General features: G+C 40.1%; 1 protein-coding gene across 15 annotated transcripts in view; it reads left to right on the forward strand.

The window, feature by feature from the left end:
* Positions 1 to 3392: 3392 nt before the first annotated feature.
* The window catches only part of obsl1b (obscurin like cytoskeletal adaptor 1b), a 41911-nt gene continuing 32682 nt past the window's right edge, over positions 3393 to 12621 (forward strand). For 12 of the 15 annotated variants that reach the window (XM_083921639.1, XM_083921631.1, XM_083921640.1 and 9 more), the window contains exons 1-10: positions 3393 to 3693; positions 5196 to 6313; positions 7734 to 8003; positions 8602 to 8862; positions 8971 to 9282; positions 9430 to 9696; positions 10507 to 10782; positions 10963 to 11238; positions 11463 to 11738; positions 12042 to 12317. In XM_083921639.1, the coding sequence (XP_083777765.1) occupies positions 5302 to 6313; positions 7734 to 8003; positions 8602 to 8862; positions 8971 to 9282; positions 9430 to 9696; positions 10507 to 10782; positions 10963 to 11238; positions 11463 to 11738; positions 12042 to 12317 (3226 nt within the window). In that variant the 5' untranslated portion in view covers positions 3393 to 3693; positions 5196 to 5301. Of the gene's footprint in view, positions 3694 to 4649; positions 4690 to 5195; positions 6314 to 7733; positions 8004 to 8601; positions 8863 to 8970; positions 9283 to 9429; positions 9697 to 10506; positions 10783 to 10962; positions 11239 to 11462; positions 11739 to 12041; positions 12318 to 12621 lie in introns of all 15 variants that reach the window. The other 3 variants (XM_083921644.1, XM_083921636.1, XM_083921638.1) reach the window with 2 other exon arrangements.

The raw sequence follows: 12621 nt of genomic DNA on the forward strand, positions 1-12621 counted from the left end.
TACTGGGGACCTAGATAAATGCAAAACAAACAAAAAGTAATTTTGAGTTGAACTTCAAAAAGAAGTTTGTACAGACACTTGTTTGAATTTATCGTAAAGGGTAAAGAACCAAGATTGAATGGTGCCTTTATCTTCCAAGTATCCATTTCACATTCAGTTAAATACCTTGTAATATTACCTTACCTGTCATTTGGCAAGCTGTCCTATAAAAACGTATTTAAACTGTTTTAAAGGCATCACAGTTTAAATGGACAGTTCAGATTCTTTTGAATGTGGTTGTATGACGTACTTATCTATAGTTAGAAGGTGACCTACAGTAGGTGGCAGTTAGCACGCCCCCAGTTTGGAGGAACACAGAAGAAATGTGCTGCTGTGGACGGGAGTAGCGGCAAAACCGTATTTTGGCCAACTATAAAAAATGTATTATTATCAACAGGGTGGTATGATATCTTACGAAAAGTTAGGTATAACAATTTGTATGATATCTTATGAAATAGGACATTTTATTTAATGCTGTGACACATCGACCAGAATTGGACAGCAAGGTTCAAGGTATCTTTATTATCCCAGAGGGGCAATCGGTGTACAGCCAACAGTAAAATAGGCACAGCAAACTACAAATATCAAACATAAAACACAAAAAAACAACAAAAAGATAACAACAAATCTCAGGGACAACTAGGGAACTGCAACCGTTAGCTATGCTCTCTTCAAAGCCACCAGAATAAAAAACAGTACAAAAAACAAAAACAGTAATTGTACCTCGCAGAACACGGGAGTTGCTGGCCTGAGCTGCCTCAATCAGTTAGTTTGTTTTGTTAGTTCCTAACCCTTTAAAACACCAAAGTCACATATTCTAAATATGGCACACACTTAAACTTACACTCTTTTTTTTTTAGGAGGCTAAAATGCATTTTTACTGCTGCCCTTCTTCCACAGCTATACATTTCTTAGCGTCCGTGCCTTACTTCCTTCCTGCTTCGCCAAACTGGGGGTGTGTCGAACGCCATCTACTGTAACACACTGACTTTGGATGAGTACCTAATACACCCCCATTTAAAAAATATCCAAGCTATCCCATTGAGATTTGTCAACTCTGCAGTTGTCCAAGAACACACCGGTCATGAGAACAACATTTAAAATAATACTTCACAGCAACATTTTCAGTCCTGCTAACCACCGTTTACACTGCACACAGAGAGAATGACCCTTCACTGACACAGGTGTGGTAGTAATCAAAAAGCCTTGACACACTTATTGATCTCTTCCATATAAGGTCACAAGCTACAATGAACTATACTGATAAATGTAACCCACTGTCCAGATTCTGATGACCAAAGTGAACTTAATTGGCAGAGTCACTGTTTTTGAAACAGTGTTTGTAACCAGGTGGGTGTTCCGTTGATCCTGTCAACACTGCTCACATAAAACCTTCACACCATTTTCAGGCCAAATGATTAACTGCTCTTGTGATAGCCTGACCTGAGTTTGTTTTCCATCCTCAGTTTTTTTTTTTTTTGTAAACAGAACATATTCACGCTGAGACAGAAACCATTCTCTCACTAAAAAAATCAATAAAGACATCTGGGACTGGGACAGAGGTATTTAATTGTATTTGCAGATCATTTGCAATTTGTTTTTAGCCTGTTTGAATGAAATAGGTTGGAATTTGCCCTTGGAGCAATATCCAGAATATCATTATCAGCAAAGTATCGTAACATTACTTGACTGTTTTTCTTGATGTGATGATCGGCAGTATACATTCAAAAACACTTTGACCTGGATCTGACACAACAGAGAAAGGCAATATTTGAGTTCTGATAACATAACAACCCTTAAAGTTGTTACTCAGTTGTAGGCACACAACGTTTCATAACCAGCTTCAAGGGTCTGAGTTATATCAGATTACTTCCAACAGCTGAAATCAGAGTGGAGGGAGTGTGGGGCTGGAGCCACTAAACAGCTGAAGGGACACAGCAGCCCATGCTGAGACCAGTCTCACAATCACACAACAGACTCTCACACTGAAAAAACCTGTCCCACGTGCTGCCCTGTCCCTCATTACCACAGGGCACATCAGATACTGCCCACTGGCTCCTGTCAAAGAAAGAAAAGAAAAGTCAAACTGCATAATCCGTTGATACTGGATAGATTAGTATAAAAGCAGTTTTGGCTGCACAGAACACACTAATCATGAACTCATTTATCAAATTAAAACTCAGGGATTTACTAATATGACTGCCGCTTAATGAAAAACTAAATAATACAATGTCACTAGAGCTAAAATATTTGACACCAATCTTGAACAGTTACAGTGCTAACCTTCCTTCAATTTAAATGAAATTAGCTACTGACTACTACAAATAGATACTGACTTACACTGTACTTAAACTTGAGAATCTCTGCCACTTTATTTCTACTCAAGGGGGAATACCTTTTACCTGTTACTCCACAACATTTATGTATCTATCAGTTATAGTTAATGTACTAGATACTTTATAGCCTAAGATTTTACATCCAAAAATAATACAATTAAAATTAGCTTCCCTGCGACATAAATAACCACTTACATGTCAAAACATCAATAATAATGATCCAACCATATCGTGATGTAACACTTACAGGAGCCATTCTCATACTTTTAAACCTTTAATGCCATTTAAATATGTATGACCTCGACATCATCAGCGAGACCAATAACTACCTGAAAAACCTATTATATACCAAATGGCACAAACTTAACTGTCATCAGTGCAGAGCAGGAGGTGTAGGGTTCTTATTTACCAAATTCAGGATCACCCGCCTCCTACTAATATTTTAAGATTGACATTAGCTGGATGATGGAAATGTATCATAATAATAAATATGTAATTTAAAAAATAAATAGACAAAAATACAACAGAGTAGTACTATATACCCATACAACTAACCTTGTAATTAATACATTATCTGAGGCTGGAGTATTTTTTGTTTGTTTTTCTATTCAATATCTGTTTATATTTACCAGCCTGAAGAGAATGCACCAAGGTAACACTTTATAATTTATGTTCCAAATAATATTTTCTTTCTCAGCACAGTATGTACTAGTTATAGACTGTATAACTTGTGAATAACTTGTGAATTAAACAAGTGTTTGAGATTTAATGAAGGTGAGTTTTAAAATATCTAAGGAAAACAAGTTCTCCATAGAACAAGTTCTCCTTAAATTTTTGTGGCAAAGCCTCAAGTAAGCAAAGCAGTCACTGCCATGCACTGGCCACCTGAACTATCTTTAGCCCCTGCTGGCAAGTGAATGGAAGTGCCTGACTTATCTCCACTGCTGTCATCGAGGCAGCCAGTATTTTTAGGGGACAGCAGCAGCTGCAAAAGCATTTAACGGTATTCCACGAACAATGACACTTGGGGTGTCTTAGGTCTGAACGACACAGAGATTGGGGGAACACTCCAAAGTTGTTAAACGGGAAGCTGGTGTGGACACTGAAGATCAGTTTTCCATTCATCCTACCGGACAGAAGTCTATGAGGATGTACTGTAGCAGAATATGGGACCCTTGAGGAGAACATGTGTCTGAATCTGAAGTCAACTTGGGACATTACTCAGCCTTCAGGAGACGGGTGGCATTGCTTCTTACCTCCAAGAGAGATTGCAAGTGCGGAATGTATGTTGACGGTCGTTCCCGGCGACTGAAGCGAGGTAGGTCATGTGAGGGGTACACGGCACAGCTTCACAAGGGGCAGAGGTCATTCCAATTAAATCAGAGAAGTAAACACAGGGGTTAATCTCCTCTCTTTAAACCTCCGGAGGGAATATTGAAGACTTTCAACGCAATGCCCAAACTGTGTTAATAAAACATCTTGCACTGTGAAAAATAGTTTTTGTGCAATTTATACAATTCATGTAAACACCCAATTATATCAGATAATAAAGAAGGGCTGCACAAAATAGATTTTCATCAACCTTCAGTTCAATTTTTATGTATTGTTAATTTGTATTTGATTGTTACCTGTTAAGTCAAACTTTCTTTGTTCATCATCAATATTACAATTGTGCTCAATTTCCATGTTTAGGGTTAGTAGGGAAAACTATAATCAAATAGAAGATGTATTTTTAATTGCCACCTGTCTCACAGAGACTGGCACAAGACAGAATTGTTCAGTTTTGCAGTATTTCACCCTGGGAGTGGTTTTTGTGTTTCAATTACAATATTTTATTATGAATATGATCAATAATATGCAGTTATTAAATGTTTCAGTTCAATTTAACTTCCAAAAGAAATTCCATCATGATGGACAACCCAGTGGTTTCAAAACCCTATCCTGAGATTACCTTCTTACCTACTTTCTCTCCTGCATCCAAGAGGACTAAGTTACAGCACACTGAGGGAGCTGTCCCAACACACATAAAATCAGTTTACTGATGAACATATTTTTTTCAAGTTCAGGCAGAGGATAAGATTAAACACATGGTCAAAACGGAGCATCATAAAGTAAGAGTGATTTACAAACTGTGGTATTAACAAAAAATGCCTTGGATTGCCTAACCAATATTTATTTATGAATAAGAAGAGCTGCCAACAAAGCCTGTGATGGCAGCTCTATAAGGAAGTCTTTCTTTCAATGCCACTGTTAAAATTGTTTTCGTTTTAACAGTGACATATGATCGGCATTTTTTGACTGCAAGGTCTCTTGGGTGAGTAGACTGCGATTTCGGCTTGTGTTTGTGTGAGCACGCGGGTTTCAGAACCTTCTTTGTGATACCTGACACACACTCCCTTGCAGGTCTTTATTTAGGACGTACTATATTAAGCACTTTCCCATTGAAATACAGCACCAGCTGTACTGGCTATGTGTTGTGGCTGCTGTTGCAATAGGACGAGGCTGTCACTGCTAGCCTGTGTTTTCTCTCATGCAGACAGATCTAATTCAATTAGCCCTAATAATCATACCATCCATTTGCGCTGAAACACATGCACGTAAAAGAGGTGGAGGAGTGCTTGAATGACAGAAGTTTTATTTTCCAATCCAAAATATGTGGGGTCATTACCTTATCACAGGAAGGGTAAAAATAGAATTTCATGACAGTTTTTCAGACAGAGTGGAATTATCTGACTAAAATGTTTGAGCAAATTGCCATTTAACTATTTTCATGTTCTAATATGACCTTAATATCACAAATGGTTTCTGTTTCTGTTTTAGAAATTTGCAGTTCAGAAGTTGGACTCTCTTCCCACTGCAGCAATAACGGCCACTTATTACTCTCCTGGACTGCTTAAGGGGAAGCGAGGCTGAAAACAAAGCAGAAATGGATGTGTTTGGCGGTGCACCACGTTTCTTTGCCTACCCAAGACCTGTGGTGGTACAAAGTGGAACTGATGCAGTCCTCAAGTGTCAAATTGGTGGTGATCCAAGGCCTGCAGTTATCTGGGAGCGAGACAATGAAAAGATTGACCCCCAGGGACGATACAGAGTCTTTGAGGATGGAAATGTTTACAATCTCATCATTTCAACTGTGACCACAGAAGATAGTGGTCAGTACATATGCAAAGCAAAGAACAGCATTGGGGAAACATATGCAGCAGCCACACTGAAGGTGGAAGGCGAAGCACAAGAACTGGAGTTACGAGAGGAAAATAAGCCACGGTTCCTCATCAAGCCCCTGTCCACTCGCGCCGGTCGTGGGGACGATGCAGTCTTCTCTTGTAAGCTCTGGGGAAACCCTAGGCCAGAGGTTGTCTGGGAAAAGGATGGCAGGAAACTCAATGAAATATTTGAAAGCACACATTTCAGTGTGGGCTTCCAGGATGGTGGATGGTTCCAGCTCAAGATCTTCAAGACCCGTGCTCCAGATGGGGGTGTATATACATGCAAAGCCAGGAATGAGTTCGGGGAAGCGTTGGCAGGAGCTGTGTTGCTGGTTGATGCAGGCCCAGGACACGAGGAAGAGGGAAATCGTAATGGCTACACAAATGGCCAGTGGAAAGCCCAGGGAAAACAAAGGAGTGGTAGGCAAGTGCCTAACTGGCTCAAAGACAACACCATGACCAAGTCAACTAAAGTGAAAATGTTTGCAGTGACAGAGGGAAAACATGCCAAATTTCGCTGCTTTGTGACTGGGAAACCTAAACCAGAAATTATTTGGAGGAAAGATGGCAGGCTGATACTGTCCGGAAGGCGCTATTTGTTATACGAGGACAGAGAAGGATACTTCACACTGAAAGTTCTGTACTGTAAGCAGAAGGATAATGGAGTTTATGTTTGTGCTGCGTCAAATACTGCTGGTCAAACCCTCAGTGCTGTACACCTCTCCGTAAAGGGTAAGTCAACATACTCTTTAAGTTACACTTTAAAGAGTAAAGGCAGACACAGTTTCAGGCTGGGATGCTTTTTGCAGTGAGTAAGAAAAAGGAGTGAGTGAGCGTGTGGTGTGTTCTTGGATCAGATTTCTACCAACTTGAAGCTAGGATGATGTCAGTGAGATATCTCCAAAGATGAACTCTGAGATCATTTATTGGGGTAGGGCCAGAGAGGGAAGGCAAAATTAACCATAAGTTTATGGTGGTGGGCTATTATGATGCTTTAAAGCATGAAGTTTATTTTGCACAGTGATATTGTTTCGGAGGTGCTCTGGTGTACAGAAATCTTCTAAACGTACAAATTAAGGAGATATATATAATTGGTTAAAACAAATAATAACAATATTGTTATATATGTATACCTAAGTTGTACAATAAAGAATATTATATAATAGATAGGGAAAGAGCCAACTTTACAATCACACACTAATGCTTATTGTATGACGCATGGTGCTGCTCACAAATGCCTACTTAAAGAAACTCATTGGCGTAAATGTTAAGTATATGACTTTGAATCATCATTCAGTTGAATTTATAAAAGGGCAGGTCAGCAGCTCAGTGGGCTCCAAATATAATCAGCAATCAAATGATTTGACACCAGCTGCATTAAAAGCAATCTGATCCTGGTCCAACAGAGGATTAATGACATGTAATAATGATGTGAAATTCAACCCGAGAGATATCTAAACAGGCAAAGTTCATCAGCTTGAGGTGGATTCCGACAGCAGTATGATGTCTGCAAAGTGACTTAGCTTATGAAAAGGTCTATGGGGGGGGGGGGGGGGGGGGGGGGCATGTGATCGAAGTCTTTGGGGATCATATTTCTCACATGGCCCGGAGAAGTCCAACATCATGGCACCAACAGACAATATTGTACTGTGTCAGTGAGAGAAAAAGACAGTAACATTAAGGTCGGGTTAATGGTCAGTGGGCAGATTCTAAGGCGATTTAAATGGAATATGGTGAAAGTATTTCAGTTGTCCGTGTTTAATTGGACTTAAAACATCAGTAAGATAAGGAAATGAAGAGCTTTGCACACACACTACTAAATACAGTTCACATTCTTTTGTTTACAACTGTCTGGTACTGTCTGATGGTGTCAGTTACAAACACTTTATTTCCTATCTAACACCCTGATGTGTTTATGACCCTTCCATTCCTCAACTAAATGAGCCACTTGTCTCATGATTTTGCATCTTGTTTACTTCACTGTAGTGTGCTGTGTTACCTTTGCGCAATGCCTGAAGAATTTATATTGATCAAGGAACTATAGAAGAAATAATAGGAATATCTTAAGCTACATTTTTTTACTTAAATTTTAATTAGGAGACGTCATATTGGATTTGATCAAACTGGTGTACTTCCTTCTCTTTGGTGCCAGAGCCGCTTGTGCGGTTCAAGCAGCCTCTCATTGATCTAGAAGTATGGGAACGAGATTTGGCTGTTCTTGAGTGTGAAGTTCCAGAGGACTCTGTTACCATCACATGGTATCTGGAGGATAGACGACTGCAGCCAGGGGCAAAATATGGAATGGAGGAGTGGGGAACAAAACGGCGACTAACTATCCGTGACATTGGAGTTGACGATGATGGGATTTACCTCTGCGAGATGCCCGACGGGGGCAGAAGCATTGCAGAGGTAGCTGTGAAAGGTAAATCAGGAAATAATCAAATAGCTGTGGTATCTTAACTGTATTTTTGGGTGGAGACTCATTTATATAATTTAATAAAAATAAGTAATTGGGTGATCAAATCCAAGGTTGACCGAAGTTAAACTGTGACAAAGCCTTAATTTGTCTGTTTTCATTCTGTCATTTTGAAACGCAAATGCCTAAAGCAACATAATGTGTGTGTTCATGTGAGGAAGCCCTGTAGTTTAGAAGAGGAGGCGGAAGAGGATGTGTCAACAAATTTTGGACTTTAACAAGGGAGACCACTGTTCACTTTGCATCGCCTCCTGACAGTCAAGTAGTTATTTATTAACCAAACGATAAAGGTCCCCTAAATTTAACAAAAACAATATTTCCCTCAACCTAATGTAGTCATGTTATTGCTTAAGCCTAACCTAACCTTTCCTGTAGAAGTGTCAGATCAGAAATCATTTTTACACTGCTGATTTGTTACCATTTTGGAAGGGACTTTATGTTCTTGTTGTTTCATTTGGAGGGTCCTTGTTTTCCATAAGATAAATAAATTCCTCCTCTGGTTATATGCTAAGGAGTCATTCACTTTCAAAGTGTTTCCTTGCAGGGACAATTTTGCGGAAGCTTCCAAGAAAAGTGGATGTATTGGAAGGCGAAAATGCTGCCTTTTGTGTTGAAGTGGAAAAAGAAGAAATGGACATACATTGGTACAAAGATGCCATAGAGCTGCGTGAAACGCATCAGACCATCCTGAAGTCCTTTGGTCGAACTCACATCCTGGTTTTCGTCAATACAATGCCCCAAGACTCTGGCCTCGTGACTTTCCTTGTAGGCAGATCCAAGACTTCCTCTCAGCTAAGAGTGAAAGGTAGTGTCGCTGATACAACATTTTACTTTTTACTTTTGGAATCGATTAACATGCATCAGTTATTCCAATCCAAAGAGACATTTATGCATAATGGGTTTCTCATTTCAGCGGCTAGACATTGTCCTCCCAGTTGTCCAGTGGGTGTGCAAATCAACACAGAGCATGCTAATGCAGCTCTTCTCTCATGGGTTCCTGCTCAGGACTCACGAAGGAACCCTCCATCTGGATATGTGCTTGAGCGACAGGAAGTGGGCACTGGCTCTCAGGAGTGGCTGCAGTGCCTGACCACTGACTCTGCAACCTCTGTGGAGATCCTTGGTGACAGCGTACCATGTGAAGCTGATTATCGATTTCGCATCTGCAGTGTAAACAAATATGGAAAGAGCAACAACGTTGAATTCCCTAGAAGTGTTCACTTAGGTAAGTTCTGTTATACTAAAACAACTGTGCTGAGTCAATTATGATGTGTATTTTGTTCTTGTCTCTATATTGTATATTTTTATTGATTTAGCAAGCAATTTAGGATATCGCTTGCTAAATCATATATGAACTGATTCTCTTTTCCAGTTCCAGTTGCCAGAATACAAGCTCCCTTACAGGATGCCTTGGTACCCGAGGGGCAAGATGCCCTCTTTTCTATCGAGCTCTCTGCTTCAGTTATCGGTACATGGTTCTTAAATGGTACTCAGCTTCAGGAAGATGAACGTTACTCCATGCGTCGGTCACGAACACACCAATCTCTTCGCATTCGAGGAGTACGTGATACAGACAATGGAGCCGAGATCACATTTATTGCCTATGGCATTCGGGATTCTGCAGCACTGTACATTCAAGGTATGTATGGGTCACTGTCATAAGAAGGCTCAAGGCTCATTCATGCTCTACGTTAGAGACGCATACGGATACAGACGGAGCCTTCTGTCTGTAGTCCGCGTACAATTTGTTCGTATTTCTGTCCGTATCCTGCAAGATTGCGGTTGCGTACCAATATGGACCTAACGTTGCAGTACCACCAGAAATCGTGGGGGCAGTGTCGGGCACTGTACACAAAGACTGCCGTGAATAGCAGGAGCAAGTTATTAAAAGCCCAGACGGACATTGTGAAATACTGAAAACTACGTTCGTTGACAATTTCTCTCATCTGTAAAACCAATGTCTGGAATTCTCCGTCCACACTCTGGGATGTATTTAGCATCTCACAGATCACTGCTGTCTACAGCGCTACCTGCCATTTTGCCTCCTTCAAAATCAGATGCAGGATCACTATCTCCTCTGTCGTCGCCATGTTTGTTGTTGTCAAAACCTTTTTTTTTCAAACTTTATTGAAGTAACTTTTAAAATCTGAATCACACCCTCTGGAGGAGGTTTTGCTCAACGTCCATTCCAACGTAAAGAATGCATGAACGCAAACGGCAGTGATGTTTATAAGGTTGATAACGTACGTCTCTATTTACGCATGAAACAGAAACAGAAACATAAATGAGCCTTAAGGTGTATTGTGTTTTTTGTTTTAACTGGAATTTGGACAAACGTGCAAATATTGTTCGTCACTAACAACGCAAGATGACATACTGTATCCTTCAATTCATTATCCTAAATGACAAGACTCAACTATGTAAAACATTGTTTGTCTAAATGTTGCAGCTCCTCTTGTCAAGTTTTCACCCATGTCAGAAATGGATCGAAACAAATTTGTAGAAATTGGGAACCCCATTGTGCTCTACTGTGAGCTGTCAGACCCTGCAGCTCCAGTGCACTGGTACAAAAATGGGGTGGAATTACAAACAGTGGAGGGTCTCCATATCCAATCCGAGGGCACCATGAGAAGAATTGTCATTCAATCAGCAGAGTTCTCACACTCGGGAGTGTATTGCTGTGATGCCATTGATGACGTCATCAGGTTCAATGTGGAAGTAGAGGGTGAGTGGACTGAGTTTCTTACAATTCTGGTTTCTTTCACTAACCATCTTAATTGTCACTTTTATCCCCTTTTTTCTTATTTAAATACAGTATGCCATTAGTCTTCTCTTAAAGTCTGATTTATCAAAGCATATAACATTTCCAACTTAACAGTCGATTAAAATATTTGAATACCCGTAGCCCCACCTGTGAGGTTTTCAGCAATTCCAGATGCTGAGAGGAACAAATCCATCGACTTCGGCACCCCCATTGTCTTATGCTGTGAGCTCTCAGATCCTTCTGCCCAGGTGCACTGGTACAAAGATGGGTCAAAGCTCCATCCTCAAACTGGAGTTGATATTCTAACTGACGGCTTGGTGAGAAAACTGATTGTCCATTCAGCAGAATTTTTCCACTCTGGGTTATACTGCTGCAAGACAAAGGGTGACGCCATCACGTTCGGTGTGGACATCAAAGGTGATTGGTTTTACCTTAAGCGATACTTAATAAGCTCAGCAAAGCAACTAACGCTGATGACACTTTTGTATGTTGTCTGTTGCTTTTCTTCTTAGCACTAAGAATTGCAGCTAAGCTGTAACCTTTTCTTTGACTGCATTACAACATGTTAGCAATTCAGTTGTCTGTAAATAGATATTGATGAATTATCTTAAGGTTGACATAAGATCTTAACATATCTATAGCTCCACCTGTGAAGTTCTCAGCAATTCCTGAAGAAATGAGGACCAAGTCTATTGAAGCAGGCAACCCTATTGTACTCCAGTGTGTGGTGTCGGATCCTGAGGCCCATGTTTGCTGGTACAAGGATGAAATGCAGCTCATTTCAAACTCTGGATTAGAAATCCACTCAGAGGGTAACACAAGGACATTAGTTGTTCAGTCTGCAGAGCTGTGCCACTCTGGTGTGTACAGATGCACCACACGTGATGATACCATGGAGTTTCAAGTGGAGATCAAAGGTGACTTTACACTTTTTATCTTGTGCGTTAATAGCGTAACCCCACCTCCTCTTTCTAGATGCCACTAATAATCCCTGCTTGTACTGTATGTGGTTTGGAGAACTGTGTCATGCACATAACCTTAAAAAAGTGTTAATGCACTAGGTAATTATTAGTAATTATCATTTGTTAAGCATTGGCTGTGTCCTGAATTGGAAGTCCCCAAAGCCTTTTTCATTTTGTTGCTCAGCAGTTACATTTATTGCAAAGTATGCATTTCCACAGTCTTGATTTTATTTAGCTGTCCTGAATTCCCAATGCTAGCTATACCAGTGACAGACTCTACTATCTTTGACGTTGAGAGAACCAAGTCATTTGTGGCGGGCAAACTTTTGGAGCTGGAATGTGAGGTTGCAGACTCCACTGTTCCCGTCTGCTGGTATAAAGATGGTGTAAAGCTCTCCCCACAGAATGATTGGGATATACAGAGTAATGGCACGTTGAGGAGAATCATTATCCCATCTGCTGAGCTCTATCACGCAGGGCTATACAGCTGTGAAACATCTGATGACACTATTCACTTCACTGTGGATATAAAAGGTGATTTTTGATTTAAATTTGTTGAAACTTAGAGCAAAACTTAGAGCTTTCTGGTGACTAGATGCAACTAACACTTAAAATATGCATCTGTCTGTCTGTGTTCAAGCGCTGTTTTGTGTGTGAAGTTGTAACACTTTATAGACCAAATAGTAACATTAATCTGTACTGACAAAATGAAAATATCTATGTAATACTTATAATGTAAGAGTTTTTCTCCTTGAATTTGGTTTAAGATTTAACAGATTGGCTGCCCGTTTGGGAAAGCTGAATCTATAACCCCTTTCTTAATCAAAGCGTAAATATG

This window comes from Echiichthys vipera (assembly GCF_963691815.1).
Source record: "Echiichthys vipera genome assembly, chromosome: 10".
Classification (NCBI taxonomy): Eukaryota; Metazoa; Chordata; class Actinopteri; order Perciformes; family Trachinidae; genus Echiichthys; species Echiichthys vipera.